The sequence below is a fragment of the Hesperophylax consimilis genome, chromosome 1, assembly GCF_061612785.1.
Source record: "Hesperophylax consimilis isolate HC1 chromosome 1, BYU_Hcon_1.0, whole genome shotgun sequence".
In the NCBI taxonomy this organism is placed as follows: Eukaryota; Metazoa; Arthropoda; class Insecta; order Trichoptera; family Limnephilidae; genus Hesperophylax; species Hesperophylax consimilis.
Window position 1 is genome coordinate 48,295,402 of NC_142836.1, and position 19,232 is coordinate 48,314,633.

At 35.6% G+C, this 19,232-nt stretch overlaps 1 protein-coding gene across 3 annotated transcripts in view; it reads left to right on the plus strand.

Annotated features, from left to right (window-relative positions):
* LOC149427040 (uncharacterized) overlaps positions 1-19,232 on the plus strand; it is a 66,907-nt gene that overhangs the window by 42,696 nt on the left and 4,979 nt on the right. Inside the window, exons 3-11 of one of the 3 annotated variants that reach the window (XM_089634725.1) lie at positions 387-512; positions 4,393-4,484; positions 6,949-7,042; positions 8,314-8,473; positions 8,857-9,028; positions 11,377-11,566; positions 15,088-15,195; positions 15,318-15,510; positions 15,592-19,115. In XM_089634725.1, coding sequence (XP_089490851.1) covers positions 387-512; positions 4,393-4,484; positions 6,949-7,042; positions 8,314-8,473; positions 8,857-9,028; positions 11,377-11,566; positions 15,088-15,195; positions 15,318-15,510; positions 15,592-19,115 — 4,659 coding nt within the window. The remainder of the gene's footprint in view (positions 1-386; positions 513-4,392; positions 4,485-6,948; positions 7,043-8,313; positions 8,474-8,856; positions 9,029-11,376; positions 11,567-15,087; positions 15,196-15,317; positions 15,511-15,591; positions 19,116-19,232) is intronic. The other 2 variants (XM_089634741.1, XM_089634732.1) reach the window with 2 other exon arrangements.

Here is a 19,232-nt window from a genome sequence, read left to right on the forward strand (position 1 = left end):
GTCGCAATATAGAAATTAAAGCCAGAACCTCAGCCTTACCGGGGCTTTGCTCTGCCACTGAGCTGATGCGACCATATCAACTTCGGTCCGTGAAGAAAATGAATATAATGTTGGTAGTTCTTACCCTCAGTTGACATGGTAGAATTAGCTCAGTGGTATCTCTTTCTGATACTACTTTTTCACATATTTCCTTTGACATTTGTTAATATTATCTTTGATGTTTAAGTATTACAATTGGAGGATTATTCAATAAGTTGGATATAAAAGGCATTTTTATTCCTCCAAGGTTTGGTTATTGCACCATGAAAGTCACGCTTGATTTACAAAACGTCATTTACCCAATAAACAGTAGATTTGCTAATAAGTTCTGTATTTGTGAATTGCAGTTGTGGCTCACACTGGCCGAGCAGCACCTGAAGGTGAAGGGAGTGGACTGGAGCAAGGCCGAGAAGACTTGCTTTAGCGAGTGGACCAACCCTGATGACACGGAGCTGGGGGTGCAGATCGTCAAGGTACTAAATACTCGATTCTCGCATAGAATGATGCATCAATAAATAAGGACTTTACATAAATTTGAGCAACTTCCACTTACAATCTGTAGCGACAAACTCTTTTACGGGTTTCCCATTTCTCAAGATTTTGCCTGGAAAACTGTAAAAAGAATATAACTGATAGAAATTAATAGCTATAATAATACACTCGAATATTTTTTGCACATAAAACTTAAGCTTTAAAAGGTACACCGGTCGCTGTGAAAGCTTTTTCTGTTGCGAAAGACGTGGATGAAATAGTAGAGAGACGTTTAAAAATGATTTTTAATTGGCATCTTGCTTACAACGTACTTCGTATTATTGCAATTTTTTGGATCATGTATTGAAATTCTGGAAAACCTTAAAAAGGATGGTTCAACAGCATCCCAAGATGCGAGAGAGAAACCCTCATTAAGATTCATTCCATTTGTTACCAGTCACTACCTACTGATCAATTTTCATTTGTATTAGCACAGAGAAACGGATCTCGGACTATCTGAGATATCTATGAAAATAATCTTTTGGTAATTTATTTAACTAAATTATAGATTTAATATATTTTTTAAATAGTTTTTTTAGTTCATAGTAAAATACGTGTCCTTATTTGAATACGCTGAATGCGACCTTCAATTTTCCAATTTTTTATTAAAAGGCATCAAAGACTATCATTTTTAAAGTGCAAATAATAACATATATAATTTTAATTAGAGTTATTCGGTTTAATACATAATTTTAAAAAATACAAAGATTTTTACCATGTCCTACAAAAAGTTTGAATTTTTTGTTCGGTTTTGTAACGTAAGTTGCAACCAATACAAATATTTTTCTTGGTAAATTCATTTTTATGGCATAGCAAAACTTCCTTGTGAACTTTATGCCGCCATATTGACTCTTCACTTCAGTCAGTGAGTAGCGTAATAACAGTGGGCGTGCTCGGACTTGATTTGAAGGAAAATGTTGTCCAATTTGTAATGTTGAACACACTAGGTATTTAGTTATTACACTTATCTTCCTCAGTTCACCAAATTACAAGGCGAATACGTAATAAAATATGCATGTTATCTACTTTGTGCCGTTACATATAGACGGATGGTTTGTGTTACAAAACCGACTTTTCCAAAGGAAGGGTCGTATCTAACTAATTTCCGATTTGCACACCATTTTAGTTTTGTTGCATCGTCGTTTAATTTTAATCACAATTTAGCGAAATTCAAAGAGATTGTCTTTATTAAAATGTACAACTTTTAATATGACATTTTTTAGAAATTATATAGAAAGTTGTTCACTTTTTTGGATACTACCGCACTTAAAAAATACATTGTTTGAAGTTAGATAATAATGAGAAGTAAGTATTTCAGTTTTCGGATATGGAAAATAGTGCATTTGAATAGTAATTTCGTTAAAATTAAAATTAATTGTTCATTTGGCGGCCATTGTTATTGACGTGAATATTTTAAGGTTAGTTTTTTCTTCTCTAATTTAACTTAAATCATGATCGAATAATAGGGTCTTAGTATGGGCTTAGTTTAAAAATAAATATTCAAAAAATCTTTTTACGGGGAGCTATTTTAGAAAAATAGCGCCCCAAAATTACCCAAGTACTAATTGTTATTACATACTCAGAAACGTGTGCGGCGTCTGGCCGTCCGACATCTGGACTTGTACATAATATGTGCCTACACCTACTAATTACCTAGCATCTTATTTTTCTCTCGGTATTATGCGGCGTACCGGTACCAAGAGTCATACGATCGTTCATACGCTTAAGCGAGGAACCGGGAACCGTATCGTGCGAGTCTTATCGGGCGAGCCTTATCGGGCGACCCTTTTCGGGCGAATTTTATCGGGCAAACATTATCGGGCGATCCTTATCGGGCTAGCATTATCGGGCGGGCCTTATCGGGCGTGCATTATCGGGCGAGCCTTATCGGACGAGCATTATCGGGGGAGCCTTATCGGGCGAGAATTATCGGGCGAGCCTATTCGGGCGAGCCTTATAGGGCGAGTATTATCGGGCGGGCATTATTGGGCGAGCACATTATTCTCATTGCTCATACGCTTTGAGCTCATGGCTCCCGTTTGATTGAGCCGTCGTTCAATTGAGTCGACTCTTTGAACAGTACGAAAAATATAGCTGGTACCTTGGCTCTCGCTCTTAATAAAATGAGTCATGACCCATCGCTACTATCAATACCGTAATTATTCTCATTACTGCACTCTGTTCTGAGAACTTGTGAATCCTGGAAGAGTAATTTCCGTTCCCATTCGAATCCAATCCCGTAATTATTAGAGCCGGGAAGCCAATCCGAGTGCGCAGTACAAACTAGCGAATAATCGTATTACTGGAGCTCTCCAACCAACCGAATTGCCAATGTGCCAGCTTTCAATTAGTGCCGATGAGCTCACTGAAGCGAAGAAAGCTAGCTATTATACATGCTGCCTTATTTACAAAAGCTTTCCTAGCTTCTCAAAAAGGGAACCTATTTGATTTTAGATTGCGTAGGTATTATCAATAGAAGCACTTTATATTAGGCTTTTCAATAGTTTAAATATATCAGCGGTCCATTGGTAATGTTCTCCAATTCTGGAGACTCATTTGTACGATATATTTCATTTATTAATTTATTAATACATTGACGGCCTCCGTTGTTGCGTGGTTACTGTCCTCGGCTACGAATTCGAAAGTCGATTCATTTTATTTGATTAATTAAATATATATATTTCGTTCGTTCCAGAGTAGAAGTTACTCTCAGTATCGCCCTGGTCTAAAATGGCTTTGGCCGTGTTTGGTGACAAAGATCTGAATAGCCAGATACTTTCCCACCTTCCTCCTCCCCATCTTTTTCCCCTTCCAACTACCTTCAGCCTCACAACATACCCCAATTGGGGATGCCATAGTCCCACTGGCTCAGACGGTTGGGAGCAGTTGGGGCTGTTTTATAATATTGTAGAAATATGTTTATTATGTGTATGGGTAGAGCCTGTCAAAAGTACGCGGGTATATTCGCCCGTTGAATAGTATCGGAGTTAATTGCGTTGAATAAATGTTTCACTTGGATATTTTATTATTTAAATCAGTTTTTTATCTAAATAAGATTTGTGTTCGATAAAGTTTATGAATAAATATCTTCAGATTTTGGTTTGTATTATTTTACGGGGTATTTTGTGACGAGAATATTCTCTTACAATCTACGATTATACTTATCTCTTCTTACTCTATCTGTGCGATTAGTTCTTCTAAACTACGCAACGGGTTTTGATAGGGTTTTCACGATAATTTAGAGAATTTCTTCGGTTTATATATAAATGAGCAACACCGAGTATACGTCATCTAGTCGATGTGCGCGCGATGTGTCTTCTAAAAGATGTAAAAGGTGCGATTTATTCGTTAGTGCTGCGAATAATCTAAAGGAATATTTCAATCGTACCTACGAACTATGTTTTAGAATTTTAATTATTTGAGGTACCGATACCAAATGGTACCGCTGTCCCGGGATCCATTTATTGTTTAACCAACACCTCCACCATAGATCGCCCCAAGTGGTTCGCTGCGTTTGGTGACTTGTGAGAGATTTTTCGATGGTGAGGTTTTCTAGGTCTTGGCGACGGATGCGTCTGCCCAAGTACTGCGTGGGTGCCGGATCGGGAGAGACTGGTTGAGGAAGACCATTTGACGTCTCCGGAAGAATTCTCTCGACTGACCAGATTCGCCAGATTGCTACTCGCCCATCATACCTTTTTCCTTGCCTTTAATTTCTTCAAGGCCTTCTGTGTTGAGCTACTGGAAAAAATAAAAACTGATATTTGATCTGCAAATCAATGCATGTGGTAATCCAAGTATGTAAATAATCTGTCTTTTTAGGACCTTCACCGCACCGGATGTTCCCTGTTTTGCGGCTCGGAAGGAAGGGAGAACCAGGCGGTTCTTAAGAGGGTGCTCCTTGCGTATGCCAGGTGAGTGCCTTCCATACACCCTCACGCACTTGTTGACTTCAATCCATCTCCCTTTAATACTTTACTGATAGTATCAATTTTAAATGTATTGATACCGTTTAATATGTAAATGATGTTTAGTTTAGTTTTTTTGTGAGTAAGGAATTACAAAGCTGGAATACAATATTATTATATAATTATGGGATAGAAAGTAGGTGAAAGTACCATATTCGATATAAAAAAGTATCATAAAAACCTAATAGATGATGGAGTTATAAAGTTATTTCAATGTTGTGGAACAATGTTAATTTTTTAATAACCATTTAAATTTAGTTTAGGGGGAGGTTTCAAAAATATTATAAATGGGCCATGTTAAGCAATAAATTAACATAATAAGCAGAAATAATAAAAATGCCCGCGTATCGAGTTGCCCTTTCATATAAGTCCAATCTGGCCCTTTCAAGGAAATTACCTTTTTCAAAATTAAAAAAATTTAATTCCTTAATTTATTTTGAAGTTTTTTACTTTCAAAAATGAATAACACTAATAGGTAAATTTTAAATAAAAAAATTTTACCATATTTGCCTTAGTGTGACCGTATCCTCTCAAGAGGCTGCGCGATATTTTTCATACAAAACTTAAATTTTGATTTGAGCCCAAAATACTTAACCAAACTGAATATTTTTTTATCTAAATGTAAAGGTTTGTGCTATTTCATTTATTTGTTAAATAGATTATAACACAAAGGCCATTAAATAACTCAATTTCCAACTTTGAAAATGTATTGTGAGTTAATGATTTTTGTTAAAGTGTTTGCCTGTTGTGTAAGTACAATGAAATATAAAATAAACGTTAACTACTAAAACAACCCACCCTACAATGCAAATATAATGAAGTATAAAATAAACAGTTATTACTTAAACAACCCACCATACAACATAATGAAATATAAAATAAACGGTAACTACTAAAACAACCCACCCTACAATGCAAATATAATGAAGTATAAAATAAACAGTTATTACTAAAACAACCCACCATACAACATAATGAAATATAAAATAAACGGTAACTACTAAAACAACCCACCCTACAATGCAAATATAATGAAGTATAAAATAAACAGTTATTACTAAAACAACCCACCATACAACATAATGAAATATAAAATAAACGGTAACTGCTAAAACAACCCACCATACAATGCAAATATAATGAAGTATAAAATAAACAGTTATTACTAAAACAACCCACCATACAACATAATGAAATATAAAATAAACGGTAACTGCTAAAACAACCCACCCTACAATGCAAATATAATGAAGTATAAAATAAACAGTTATTACTAAAACAACCCACCATACAACATAATGAAATATAAAATAAACGGTAACTACTAAAACAACCCACCCTACAATGCAAATATAATGAAATATAAAATTAAAATAAAAAGCGTTTATTGTTGACGATTTATATTTCCATACGACGAGTTTTTGTAAATTCTGTAAATCAGTCGTTTGTAATTTTAATTTAAGCCCATCAGAATCCTTTATTATAACTTGTCATTATAATTTTATATTTCACTTTGTTTACATAACAGGTAGGGCAAACAATTTTTTATTAAATAATTATCATTAACTCACAAATAATAGCCTAAGTTTCCTCTAAAATCGTGAAAAAACGATTTATCTTAGTGGTTATATTTTTAAATATTAAACAAAAGTAAATAAATAAGCACATTTATGTATGCTAGATATTTTCTACACCTTTCAATTTTAAAAAATATTCAATTTTGTAATGTTTTTTGTCCTCAAATCCATTTTTTTCATTATTAACCTATTTTTTATGTTTTTTAAATATTACTTCCATCTCTACTCGTCTCTGCTTGCATTTCTTTCCGCATACTGTATCGCATCCTTCAACGTTTTTTGTTAATAGATGTTATTGTTTTTTCATTAATTGTTTTCTGAATAAATATGATTTAAGATTTTCACGGCCAAAAGTATTTTTGTTATTTGTTTTTGGGGTGTTATGCCGTGTTGCGCTAACTCCTTCTTTAGCCAACGTTTCGGACAGCATTGCAGTGTCCATCATCAGGGCAGATGTGTTATTACAATAACACATCTGCCCTGATGATGGACACTGCAATGCTGTCCGAAACGTTGGCTAAAGAAGGAGTTAGCGCAACACGGCATAACACCCCAATAACAAATAACAAAAAAAAGTTTTCTGAATAGTTTTGTCTACAGAACATTCCGTAATAATTCCGTAACAATTCGCGAAAAGCAGACAAGTCTGGTAACAATGGGGCAAGCATCGAAAACAAGACAAGTATAATCAATGGGTCAAGTATGGAAAAAAATGGGACAAGTATAGAAAAGTCAACAAGTATGAAAACAATGGGACAAACATTGAAAACACTACTAAAGTTTTCCAAAAAACTACCCGTGAAACCTTAAACAATCTTCTTTTTTGATAATAGATGGAACAAAGCAGTTGGGTACTGTCAAGGATTCAATATGTTGGCGGCTCTAATCCTGGAGGTGATGGATCGTTCTGAGAGCGACTCTTTGAAGGTATATATATGTTCTTAATATGAATTACCAAAATCGCTGGCGAAAATCGAGTATTTACTGGTGGTATGCGGTTCGATTATTCAAAGCGAATTAATTCATTTGTACTTACAAATAGGTACTCTTCTATCAGTAGCTACCTACATAACTATCGAAACTATTCATTTATGAATATACTGAAAAAATTTAACAGAAATATCATTCATTCACTCAACCAAATTTTGATTCAGTCGACTAAAGTAAATCATAAAATTTTCGGCCCGCACTAAAAAACATCCCCTTATCGAACGTTACCACGTAGATGATATCAAATTTGGTTTTTGGTCCCCATTGTATAAAACGCATTCTGACAATATTGAAAGGGTACAGCACAAATTTCTAAGATTAATTAACTTTAAACTGAATATTCCAATTCAAAATATTAACTATTTTCTTTTGATGAAACAACTTAACTTAATAACGCTATCAGATAGGCGGATCATCACTGACCTTGTACTTTTAAATAAAATTATTAATAATTCCATTGACAACCCTGAAATTCTCGCCAAAATTAAATTTTACGTACCGACTAGAAAAACGAGGCAAAGTGCTACATTTTTCTGTGACAATTTTAAAACCAACTATGAAGCTCATACACCTATAAATAGACTACATCATTTTGGCAATAAATTTGGGAATATTGTAGACATGCTTAAAGATTCCGTATTAGTTATAAAACGAAATCTTTTTAATCATTTTACTGAAATGTATGAATTCACAACTCCGTAGTGAATACACTTTTGTTTTTATATGTATATGTTCCTTAATACATATTTAGCTTTCCGTAATCCACACTATTCATTTGAACTTACCTTAATTTAATCAAAAATCATAATTTATTGTAAACTATGTAACACAACTGTATTACTTGTTAACTACTTTTGTAAAAGCCCATTAGGGCGTAAATAAATAAATAAATAAATAAATTGAATGCCATGTGAATGTTATTTATTTCATTTGTTAACTTTATAAGCATTTTGATTTTTCTCGATTATTCTTTTTCCGTAATTGTTAAATGTTTTTTATTCATATGCTATTTCAATGTCAATCTTGCGGTGATTTTGGTCTCATCGCTACTACATTATCAAAAAAATCAGATTGCGTCTGGGGTGAATCAAAGTTCCATTTATATCGATAACTACAAAAAATCATTTAAAAATGACGAATCATTAAAAATCAAGCATCCCCAGTGGATTAGGTGTGTTACCACTGACTCGTGTTGTTGTTCTGTCCAGGTGATGATCTACTTGATCGAGGCCGTGCTGCCGGAGGGTTATTTCGCCAATAACCTGCGCGGCCTTTCTGTGGACATGGCCGTGTTCAGGGATCTTCTCAGGCTGCGACTACCGAGACTATCGGCTCATCTAGACAAGCTGCAGAAGGGGGCGGCTGAAGGTACTATTCGTTCAACATTCTTTACACATTAGCTATGAAATTGTCTTTTACGTTGAGGAATTTTATGAAGTTGGGGAATTTAGGAATGGGGAAAGAGAAATAGAAAGATAACTCTTTTTTCGGTAGGTACATTTTGTAAACTAGGTGAAATAGGTCATTTCATTCGGTGTTTCAAGTGAGCAAGTGAGAATATGGTATCCCCCCATTGGGTTATATAGAGAATACCGAGTTATTGTTCTAGTCACCAAATAAGATTAAAGCTATTTCGATTCTGATTGTTGGTCCTTCACCAGGGTGATATTGGGAGTATCTCTCGTGTAAATGTGTTTTTAATCATTATATAATATTATAGATTATGTTCATATATTCTGTTTAATCTTCAGGAAGCGTGTACGAGCCGCCCCTGACGAATGTGTTCACGATGCAGTGGTTCCTGACACTATTCTGCAACTGTCTCCCTCACGATACGGTACTGAGGGTATGGGATCTGGCCTTCCTAGAGGGAGATGCAGTACTCCTCACAACTGCGCTGGCAATATGGGACACACTTCAAGAGTAAAACATTCAACATTTTAGAACACTTTATTTATTTTATTAATCGTAATATTATTATTAAAAACACTAATTTCGGTTGTGCCTCTGTCTCAATGAACTCTAGAACTGGGATTTGATTTGATTTTACAAATGGGAACAGATTGTGGAAACGATTCAGACAAGCGTTGAAATAGGTACCAAAATTATTTCATTAATTAATAATTCTATATATTAAATGTTTGAATTTTTTATAAACGTCGTAATTTTTCAAGTTTGTTAACAGTTTTCAATTTGGGAGGCGGGTTTGGAACCATTAATTGAATAACCAACACCTCCGCCATAGGTAACCTCATGTGGTTCGCTACTTTTGGTGAATTAGCGGGGGTGCACGGGATCATGCTCGGTGGTCGGGTGAGGATTTTCTAGGTCTTGGCGGCGGATGCGTCTGCCCACCTACTATGTGGCAGGCCAGATTTGGAGAGACTGGTTGAGGATCTTTTATATAGATCTTTTTATCTATCGAGCAGGACTATCATGGACCCATCACCTTGCCAGATACCAGACCCATACCCGGACCCATCGCCTTGCCAGATACCAGACCCATACCCGGACCCATCGCGTTGCGCCGTAGTGGGACAGATGAATTCAAACGTCTATCACTTCTGGACACACCGACCCCCAGATTCTTCCCACCCCTCGTACCTTTTCCTTCCCAGATCTTCTTCTCTTTCCTTTACAAAAACCCTCCACACAGCATTTTCAAAGATGTTATAGGCCCTAAAGGAAATTATTTTCCTCGGGGCCTCCTGATAATGTAAGCTGAGCTAATGTTAAAAAAATGTGTTCATTCGAAAGGTAATTTTCTGATCATCTCTAAAATTGCCATTGTTTTTGCTGTTGTAAAAAGCGGTCATTTTGACATACCTATTAATGAAACGAAACAGTAATAACTTTATTTATAGGCACGAATTTATTTAATTTATTACAACCAACCGATGTCGCTTAACACAAGCATCAGGGTACAAATTAAACTGGTTAAGATCAAAGTTATTAGTGTTTTATTTTAATAAATTCTTTCAGCTTCACAAATCCAACAATTATAATATACCGTGATTCACGGGCCTGCGCTAGTATCTCAATAAATATGTGACCTAGATCTTCGAATAGGTTCCCCGGGCCAGTGGCGTGGGCTCCAGCTGGACGTCTGCCAAGGGGCTCGGGACCTAAGTGCCCCGTGCCAAGGCACTCAATGCAAAAAAAAACAGACAATTTGCATATGAAATATACCACTCACTTTGCATGAAACACTAAAATGTTCATTTATTTAGTCAAACGTACCAAAAACTATGAATATGGCCTATGTAAATGAAGTTCGGATAGCTTAACAATGACCATATTAATTATAGGATTGTTGGTTTAATTTAGTTGATAAATAATTTACTTCACTTGTAGATTAATAATTTACAATAAATTAGGTACATAGCTTATAAATGAACTAGTTGAACCTACCTCATTTTTAAGTTCGTCGGTGGGATGATTTGCAAATTCTAGCAAGCTTTTTTTAAATTTGCAAATCATCTAATCAACAATGTCTTTTTCGCGGTTGATGAAAAACTCTAATAATTTTTGAGTTTCATCCATTTTACAGACCTTTAAGGAATGCACAAAAACTGGTGTGTGAAGCAAACATTGATAAATAAATGGCCGACACATTCAGCTTGTCAAATAAATGTCCCGCGCTATATTTACTATCATTTGAATTATATTTTATGTCCAAATGTATTTGTCGGAGTAAATACTTCAAAGGAAACTTCTGGTTCTTCAGATTTGGATACAGTTCTGCCAAAGCCACCAAGCCTTTATTCATCCCGATATTATGATTCTAGAATTTTTGAAACTCATTGTTTTTTAATTTGTTGTCAATTTTCTTCTATAATTATATTTAAATTAGAGATACTGAAGAATGGAGGATAAAATCAACTGTAAATCATACAATATGCAGTGTTTTTAATATAGTGTCTTCTGCATGCAAAGTCATATCTTCTCCAAGCTTAATCTTTCTAATCAAATTTGGTTTATCTGAATTGACTACATGCAAGAAAAATCTGTCTAAAGGAAATACACTTTTCAAATATAAAATTATATTTTTTTATAATAAAAATAAAATAATTGTGTTTAGGAGCTTATTTTATCGCTTGTCTAAAATATTTGCTCCAATATTGAAAATGGCACTTAAATTCAAAACATATTTGATTTTAAGTATACAGGAATAACATCACAGGACAACCGAAATTAGTACGTTTGATTACCTACGTAATATCCGTGTAATTAATTTCGTTTTTATTAATTAAGAATTATTTTGGCCACAGTCGCATCCTGAAGGTAGACTCGGCGGACGAGTTCTACTCCGTGATGGGAGAGCTAGCGCGGGAAACCCTGGAGGCGCCACCGGGCAAAGGAGAGCAGCTTCTGGCCGCGGCGGCCCGACTAGGTCCAGTGCCAGAGCTGCCCAGGCTCCGGGACAAGCACAGATACAACATCGCTCCTTGGGCGCAAACTGTAAATCACTTTCATTTCATTTTACTCTGAAACGTTATCACTAGATTTAACCCTTCGAGGTTGTCTTTTAAATGTGTGTGAGGGCTCGCTGTCAGCAGGTATCAAAGTACCGAGTAAAGTAAGTCAATATAACACAAGGAGAGCATCTCCTGGCCCTGGCGGCTCAACTCCACTCGTGCGTGAGGGTGATGTGTCTTTTAAATGTGCGTGAGGCAGAGATGTGCTTTATTTCAAATAAATCCATTTCAAATGGAAATACAAAATGCAAAATCGGTATTTTCCATTTTGCATTTTAAATGCTTTTCTAAAAACCATTTTGCATTTTGCATTTCAAATGCTTTTCTCAATGCATTTTCAATTTTTAATGCTTTTTTGCTTCATTCTTCCTACTATCTCCACTCATCTTTTTTCATAAGCCCCAAATATCAGTCGGTCCTCAATCTCGCTATGAGAGATAATTGACATTTGTCAAGTTGCTCCCTGGTAGGAGCCCTGGCAATTGAGTGATACCATTACAAAAAATACTGATTCAAATACTGGGGGCCATGACGCTGTAATATTAAATGTTAGATAGGAGTTTCAATGTTTTTACGTTGGCAACATTAGTCCCGCGCAAATTTTTTGTGGTTTCATAATGTGTAGTCGTGGTGTTTTTGGATTTACCATCATGTAATATGTTTGTTCTACATTGATGTCCATTATTAAATAACAAAATTGTTTAAAAATTCTATAATTATTTTAATTGTTTAACCTGAGAAACCATTTTGCATTTTCAATGCATTTTAAAAATAGGTATTTTGCATTTTGCATTTGAAATGCTTTTCTAAAAACCATTTTGCATTTTGCATTTGAAATGCTTTTCTAAAAACCATTTTGCATTTTCAAATGGAAAAGTTTTGACCCATTTCCATTTTGCATTTCAAATGGTTTTGGGTACCCATTTTGCACATCTCTGGCGTGAGGGCTGGCTGTCAGCAGGTATCAAAGTATCGGGTAAATTAAGTCAATATAACCCAACGCGTCGCGGCCAAAGAATAGGTTTTTTTTTAATTTACTTTATTATGATAATTATTTCATTAAAACATATGTGCAAACCGAAACCAGACTTCTCAAACTATCAGAGTTTTAACAGATATATTATTTTTATTCAAAACTAGCCGCGTTGCTGTGGTTCAATTTGTCTGTGGAGAGAAACAATAGCGCGTTGTGCTTTTACGTCCAACAGATGGTGCAGTTTTTTGTTTTAGCTGTCACAGGTGACATCTATATAATACAGGTGTATAAAAACACAAGGGTATTCAAATTAAACGTTGTGTCAAAATTTCAAAGCAATCGATGAAGAACTTTCAGAGATTTAAGATGTTTTTTATTTTTTTTTTTACAAAATATAACATATTGAAGCATATTTTATACACTCTTAAACTACACTTTAAAAACTTAAGAATTTATCATAATTAGAAATTTAGACATAATATTTTTTAAGATTATAAAGGTACCTACTCGTAATTAAAACAAGAAATGTATTTGGGGTGTACATAAAACATTAGGAATAACAAAACAGTCAAGAATATAAGAGGAAGATTTTGAACAAACGAACATTTACATTTTTATGTACGAGAATATAGATTATTAAATCTCTAGTTAACGGCCCTCAAGTATTGGCATTGATTTATATGAATGTACCTGCCAGACATCTCGAGGCAGACACTTTTAAGGCTGGCCGCATACATACGTTTTCCGTATTCGATTTCCGAATTCGTTTTCCGTATTCGGAATTCCGTGAGACTAGCGCAAACGTTCGTTTTTCTTCATTTGGAATGTATAAACGTCAGAACCAGTGTTGCCAACAAGGGCGATATATCGCCATTCAGGCTACTGCGACTGGTCGCCAATTAAGCTACTTCAAAAACATCAATTTTAAACATGTCCCGAAATTCTCTAGCCACCCCCCCCCCCCCCCCCCATGAAATTTATTTTATATTTTCAATGACAAATTTTATATTTTCTTGAAATTCTCTAACCACCCCCCCCCCGAAATTTTTATTTCCACGTAAAAACATCAATTTTAAACATGTCCCACCTAACAGCAAATTCGGCTACTTTACGCTACCTTATGTATGAGAAACGGCGATATTAGGTCAAGATCCGTTGGCAACACTGAATTACTGAACGTAATTTTCCGAACGTTTGCGTCGGCACAAACAAAGTGTATGAAAGAGCTGCGTTCCACATGACGTCATTAGGTTTTTTCCATTCGGTTTCTCCGAACGCGCCGGCTCGCATTCGGAACGTGCGTAAGGAATTTGTTCCGTTCGGAACTAAAACGAACGTGTATTTTCTACTGATTCCGTGCATTCGGATGTCCGAATACGGAAAACGAATTCGGAAATCGAATACGGAAAACGTATGTATGCGGCCAGCCTAAATGTAACAATAACCTCAATACTATAACTACTCTATTTACTTGTATTCACCAATTCCAAGAATGCATCAATCACCTTGCAAACAAACGCTGTGAACTTATTGATATTCTCGTATTTGGTGTTAATAATTGTGTAGGTTTCAAAAGGCAACTAATTTCAGACCTATTTGCTCGTTATTAACTTTAATCATTTCTGGTCCTTTTTTTAAATCTATTCTCTATACCTTCCCTACAAGTACATCGCATACTCCCTTTTAGTTTTATTTGTTTTTACACACATATTAATGGCTGTATGCATGTATGAACATATTTGATTTATTCACTATACTTTGATTTATTTACCATTTGAGGTTCTATTATTTAAATTCGTTATTAATTACAACATTGGTATTTTGCCATTACTTATTGAATCTTTTTTTTCAATACATACAACTATTTTTTTTTCCTTTTTAATTTTTCTTTTATAATATTAGTATATATCTTACGATAAAATTATTTTCCAACTTTCAGTTTTATTGGTTTACAACAAATATGAATAATTGTATTCATATACGAATATCCAATGTACATACTTTCTTTATATTTGAGACTTTTCTTTATGTACAATATCAGGTATTATTATTTGGATTTGATGTTAATAAGTATTAGTATTTGATTTTTTTTATAAAGTTGTGCTATTATCCATGTATCCTGTTACACTTAAATACATAAATTGTCAGTTTTCTTTGTAAATGACAGATAGGGCGTTAATGAATAACAAATAAATAGGATTAGTTTTCAAAAAACGAATGGGAATAATGGCATTAAAATAACAAAATGCGTGGGGTAACCTAGCATTTTTAATATTATGCATTACGACCTCGTACGCCAGGTACGTATCAGGCGCTTTTCAACGGCATATATGAATATTTTTCTTACTCTTGAACTTTCTTCATCCGATGTTCGTATTTCTGTTCTCTCCAGCAATCTCCGATGAATCTTTATGAATAACGAGGCTGCTCTTTAAAATTGGCTTGACGACTTATTGACCTTCAAACGTATTTTATTTTTCGTATCCCATTCATTTAAATAATGTTCTATTTTGTCGTTTTTTCCGTAGGTTCAATCAGCGGCAAAGAAGGGTCTCAGGCTTTTTTATTCTGAGGATGAAACAGACTCTAGCGATGATGGAGACAAACTAGCTTTAACTACTGCCTATGGCTTGCAGGTAATACTTACATACTCACACATAAGTGTACTAGTAATATCACATAAGTATACTAGTATTATCACGTAGCTTGTTAATAATTATTGACGATCAATTTTGACTAATTTAGTTATTTTGAAAAGTGGAATATTTTCCAGGGTGGCGGTAGTGGGAGAGGCCGCGGCGCGCTGATGGCGGCAGGAGTGTTCGGCCACCCCGACCGAGAGCGCCTCGCGCTGGACATATCCGCACTCAAGCAACAGTACGAGAGATTGCGGGAGAGGCAACGGCAGGCGCACATTATTCTGGCAGCGGCCTGCGCGAGGCAACCCCATGGTGAGACTCGACTTCTTCAAATTACTTCTCTACTCCTTACGCTTATTTTAAATCTCTTCAATATTTTCGTTTCTATTTTAGTTGGCGCTTCCAGCCCACCTGGACCTATATCAATGAACCATTTGTTACTTGGCAAGCGTGCCATCGTTAGTAACAGGGGACGCCGCCTTGGTCCACCTCAAGGAGCTGTACCACCATCTAGAGTTCCAAAACCTCCAAAGAACCCGGCCAAAACCCCCACCAAACCTAAGTCTGAAACCCTACACTGGAAAGATGAAAACAGTAAAAAGGTCACAAGTAGAAGAGATTCCATTAAATGGAAAGATGTTAAACCTACAGCAAGCCTGAGTGAAGAGGGCGATGAAGAAGACCCAGAAGAGGCTGGCAAACAGTTATCGGAAACAGAATTAAGTGAAATAATGAAAACATCAATGAGAAGCAGAAGAAAAAGTGAATCATCTTCATACAGCGAATGTTCGGAATCTAGCACATCCACTAGTTTATGTGATGAGCCAAACAGGATGAGCGATTTCGATTCAGAAGCTCAAAGTAACAGTGATAATAATGCAGCTGGAGATGATGATACAACCTTCGACTCCGGGGCTGAAAGAGAGGGGACTGATGACTGTAGAAGTGATACTGAACAATTGATCAAATCTGAGGATAAAGCTAGCACTTCAGAGTTTGGAACTTATGTGCAAGAATGCGAAGACTTGTTAGATAGAACCAATAATATTGAATGCGAAAGAGGTCTGATTTGTGTGATACCTGATGAAAAAATTATTATTAAAGATAAAGTGACTGCTGTAGGGAAAGATACTTTAGAGGAGACATTTACTGTTAAAGAAAATAATGATTTTCTAAATAGAGTAACTTTTGATGAGTCAGTTACTGCTGAGGATAAAATAATATTTGCTGATAATATTACCGCTGAGAATAAAATAACTGATATTGTTATTATTGAACGAAAGCCTATTTTTGAGGATCTTGTGTCTTTTGAGGATAAACGTACGTTTGATGATCATGTGAATTCTGAGGTTAAACCTTCCACTCACAGTGAGATTTCTTTTGAAGATCGTGTGAATTCTGTTGAACATTACGCCGAGAATGAAATTACTGCTCCTGAAGATACAGTAAATGTTAACGATAATGCTACATTTGATGATAAATTTACTTCAGAAGATGGAGAAAATAGAGAAGAAATCACAAAGATAAGTTCCCAGAAAGACGACAATTCTATCATTAATAATAACGAAAAGCCAGTGGAAACTTACGATGACAAGGAGTATAAATTTGACGACTTTTTCGATTCTAATAGAGGCAAACAATTGCGGAGCTACTTAAATGAATTTAAAAGAGCCGACTACACACATAAAGCAGATCCCGCAAAAGACGTTCAAGAGGCTGCTTTACCAGATATCTATCAACCCTTGAAAAGTGTAACAGGTTCTGTTGACGGATTCCATAGTGATGAAAACGAAATGTTAGAAATCAGTAACATTTCCAAAAATATCGATATGGATGACAATGTGAGAACAATTAGTTCAATCGAATATCATTCAACAAGTTGTGATCGATCAATCAGTAGTTCCATGAGTTCAATAAGCCCTTTACCCAGGTCGACTCCTGGATTTCTAGAGGACAAGGCCACATTTCTAAGTTACAAAAGCCCTTGTAGAGATTCTGACGTGCCGAGTGAATTTAGTGAAGATGAAAAACCATTGGTTCTCAGGATAGATAAATATTTCGAACATAGTCCAGAGTTTTTCGGTGCAAGAAAATCGGGATCTCATCTCAGCTCAGATGAAGACGACGATAAGCTAATTAAAAAGAAAAAAAATGAGATGTACTGTGCTATCAAATCCGAACAAATGTCCAAAGAAAGAAGTCACTCAGACTTTAAACCCGGTAACCATTCGCAAAGAAAGAAAACTAATGACTGGGTTCACACATCATATGAAGAAAGCGACGATGTGTTTTACAGCACTGTGAATAAATATGATGAACTCAATAAACACACCTTTATTAACACAAAATATGGTAAAACTAAATCACCTCTCAGTCAACCTGAAAGCAGTACCCCTGTATTTCATACTCCTGAAACCTCTCGCCACAGGCGTATTTCAAGTTTAGATAGCCCCCAATCTATAAAATATCTCACCAAGCAAGAAACCATCGAACCAGCACATACAAACGAATCCAATCTCATGAAAAATGAACACGTAAAGCTTGGGTTACTGGAGAAGACCAAAAGTGAAGATTTGTCTCGAGATCAACACAAGCGATCGTTTTCAGTATTGGACGATGAAATTGAGGCAATCAGATCACAATCTGGTAGAAGAAATAGTGAAAGGGCCTTGAAAATTATTCAAGAAAACTCAAAAATTCTGCACCGCATTTTGGTGAATCAAGTGAATAAATGTAGCATGAGAGATTCTTTGCAAGAAGAATCATTGGAAGACATCAATGATTGTATTGAAAAAACATTTAAGTTTCCCAACAGCAGAAATCACAAATATCTGTCATCTCCCCGATCCGCCAGCCTTGACGATCACTTGTTAAAAACAAATAATTTTAACCCATTGCCGCACGCTGATTCCTTCGCCCTGGAAATCGTTAAATCTCCGTTACAGCAAACGTTACAATCGCCAGTTGCGTCAGGAGGCGAAATGGCCCAGTTCCAAAATACAACTGATAAAAAGTACACACCGATAAGACCAAAGTCATTTGAATCTCGCATATTCAGTGAAAGATCGCTAACAACTGAAAGAAAGGCTTTGTTCTATACTGAAGCTACGGAATCAGTTTCAAAATCTAAACTTGTCGACGAAAATAAAACTGACATGTTCGGATGGGAAAATAAAGGTTTTGGTGTTAAGCAAAGAAAAACTTCATTCAAGGATGAAAAAAGTCCTTCAGCCGCTTCAAAAAATGACAATATTTCAGAGTACATTGAAACAAGTAAACCTTCTTACAGTTATGACTATAGGGGGGATTTATATAAATCTGAGATAAGTCATGCATCAGAACACCAAGAAAGAGATCAAAATTCAAGACTTCTGCATAATAATCCGACTGCTTCTGAAGTCAGTTTACATTTGCACCCAGTTGTTTCATTTCCAGAATCTCCCGCACTGGAAAAGAATTCTTCTCTTACAGCTGTAAGTGACACAATGCTTGATCTAATTGATAGTTCCCGTGATATCACAGAATCACACAAGATAGAAAACAACAACACAGTCACCAGCACATGCAATCTCTCTCCTCAATACAAGTATTCACAGAGATCGAGCGATGCCTCAAGCTATTTATTAGATGGATCATTTAAAAATCCTAAGATTAGTGACTTTTCTTCCGCACACGTAACGGATAGCTTTTCAAGGGTAACAGATTGTTCTCCCATCGATAGCAACAGCAGGCCTGAGGGATTAAAGTTTGCTACAAGTCAATCCAGTGACATGTTTATAATATCTTCATCCATGAGTTTCTCTTTTGAACCTTCAATAGAAGACCAACCCTCGTCAAAACCCGGCACCTTTAACTCTAGCGACACGCTATGTCAATTAACTTCCTTGGACCAAGTTTCAACACCGATAAGTCCCAAGGTAACTTTTTTTTCCATTTGTTCGCTTGTTCCAAAGCTAGAGAAAAGTTCATAGCATATTGTAGATGTAGACGAAACATATTTCCAACCGCCTTTTGTAGTGTTAGTGAATAGTATC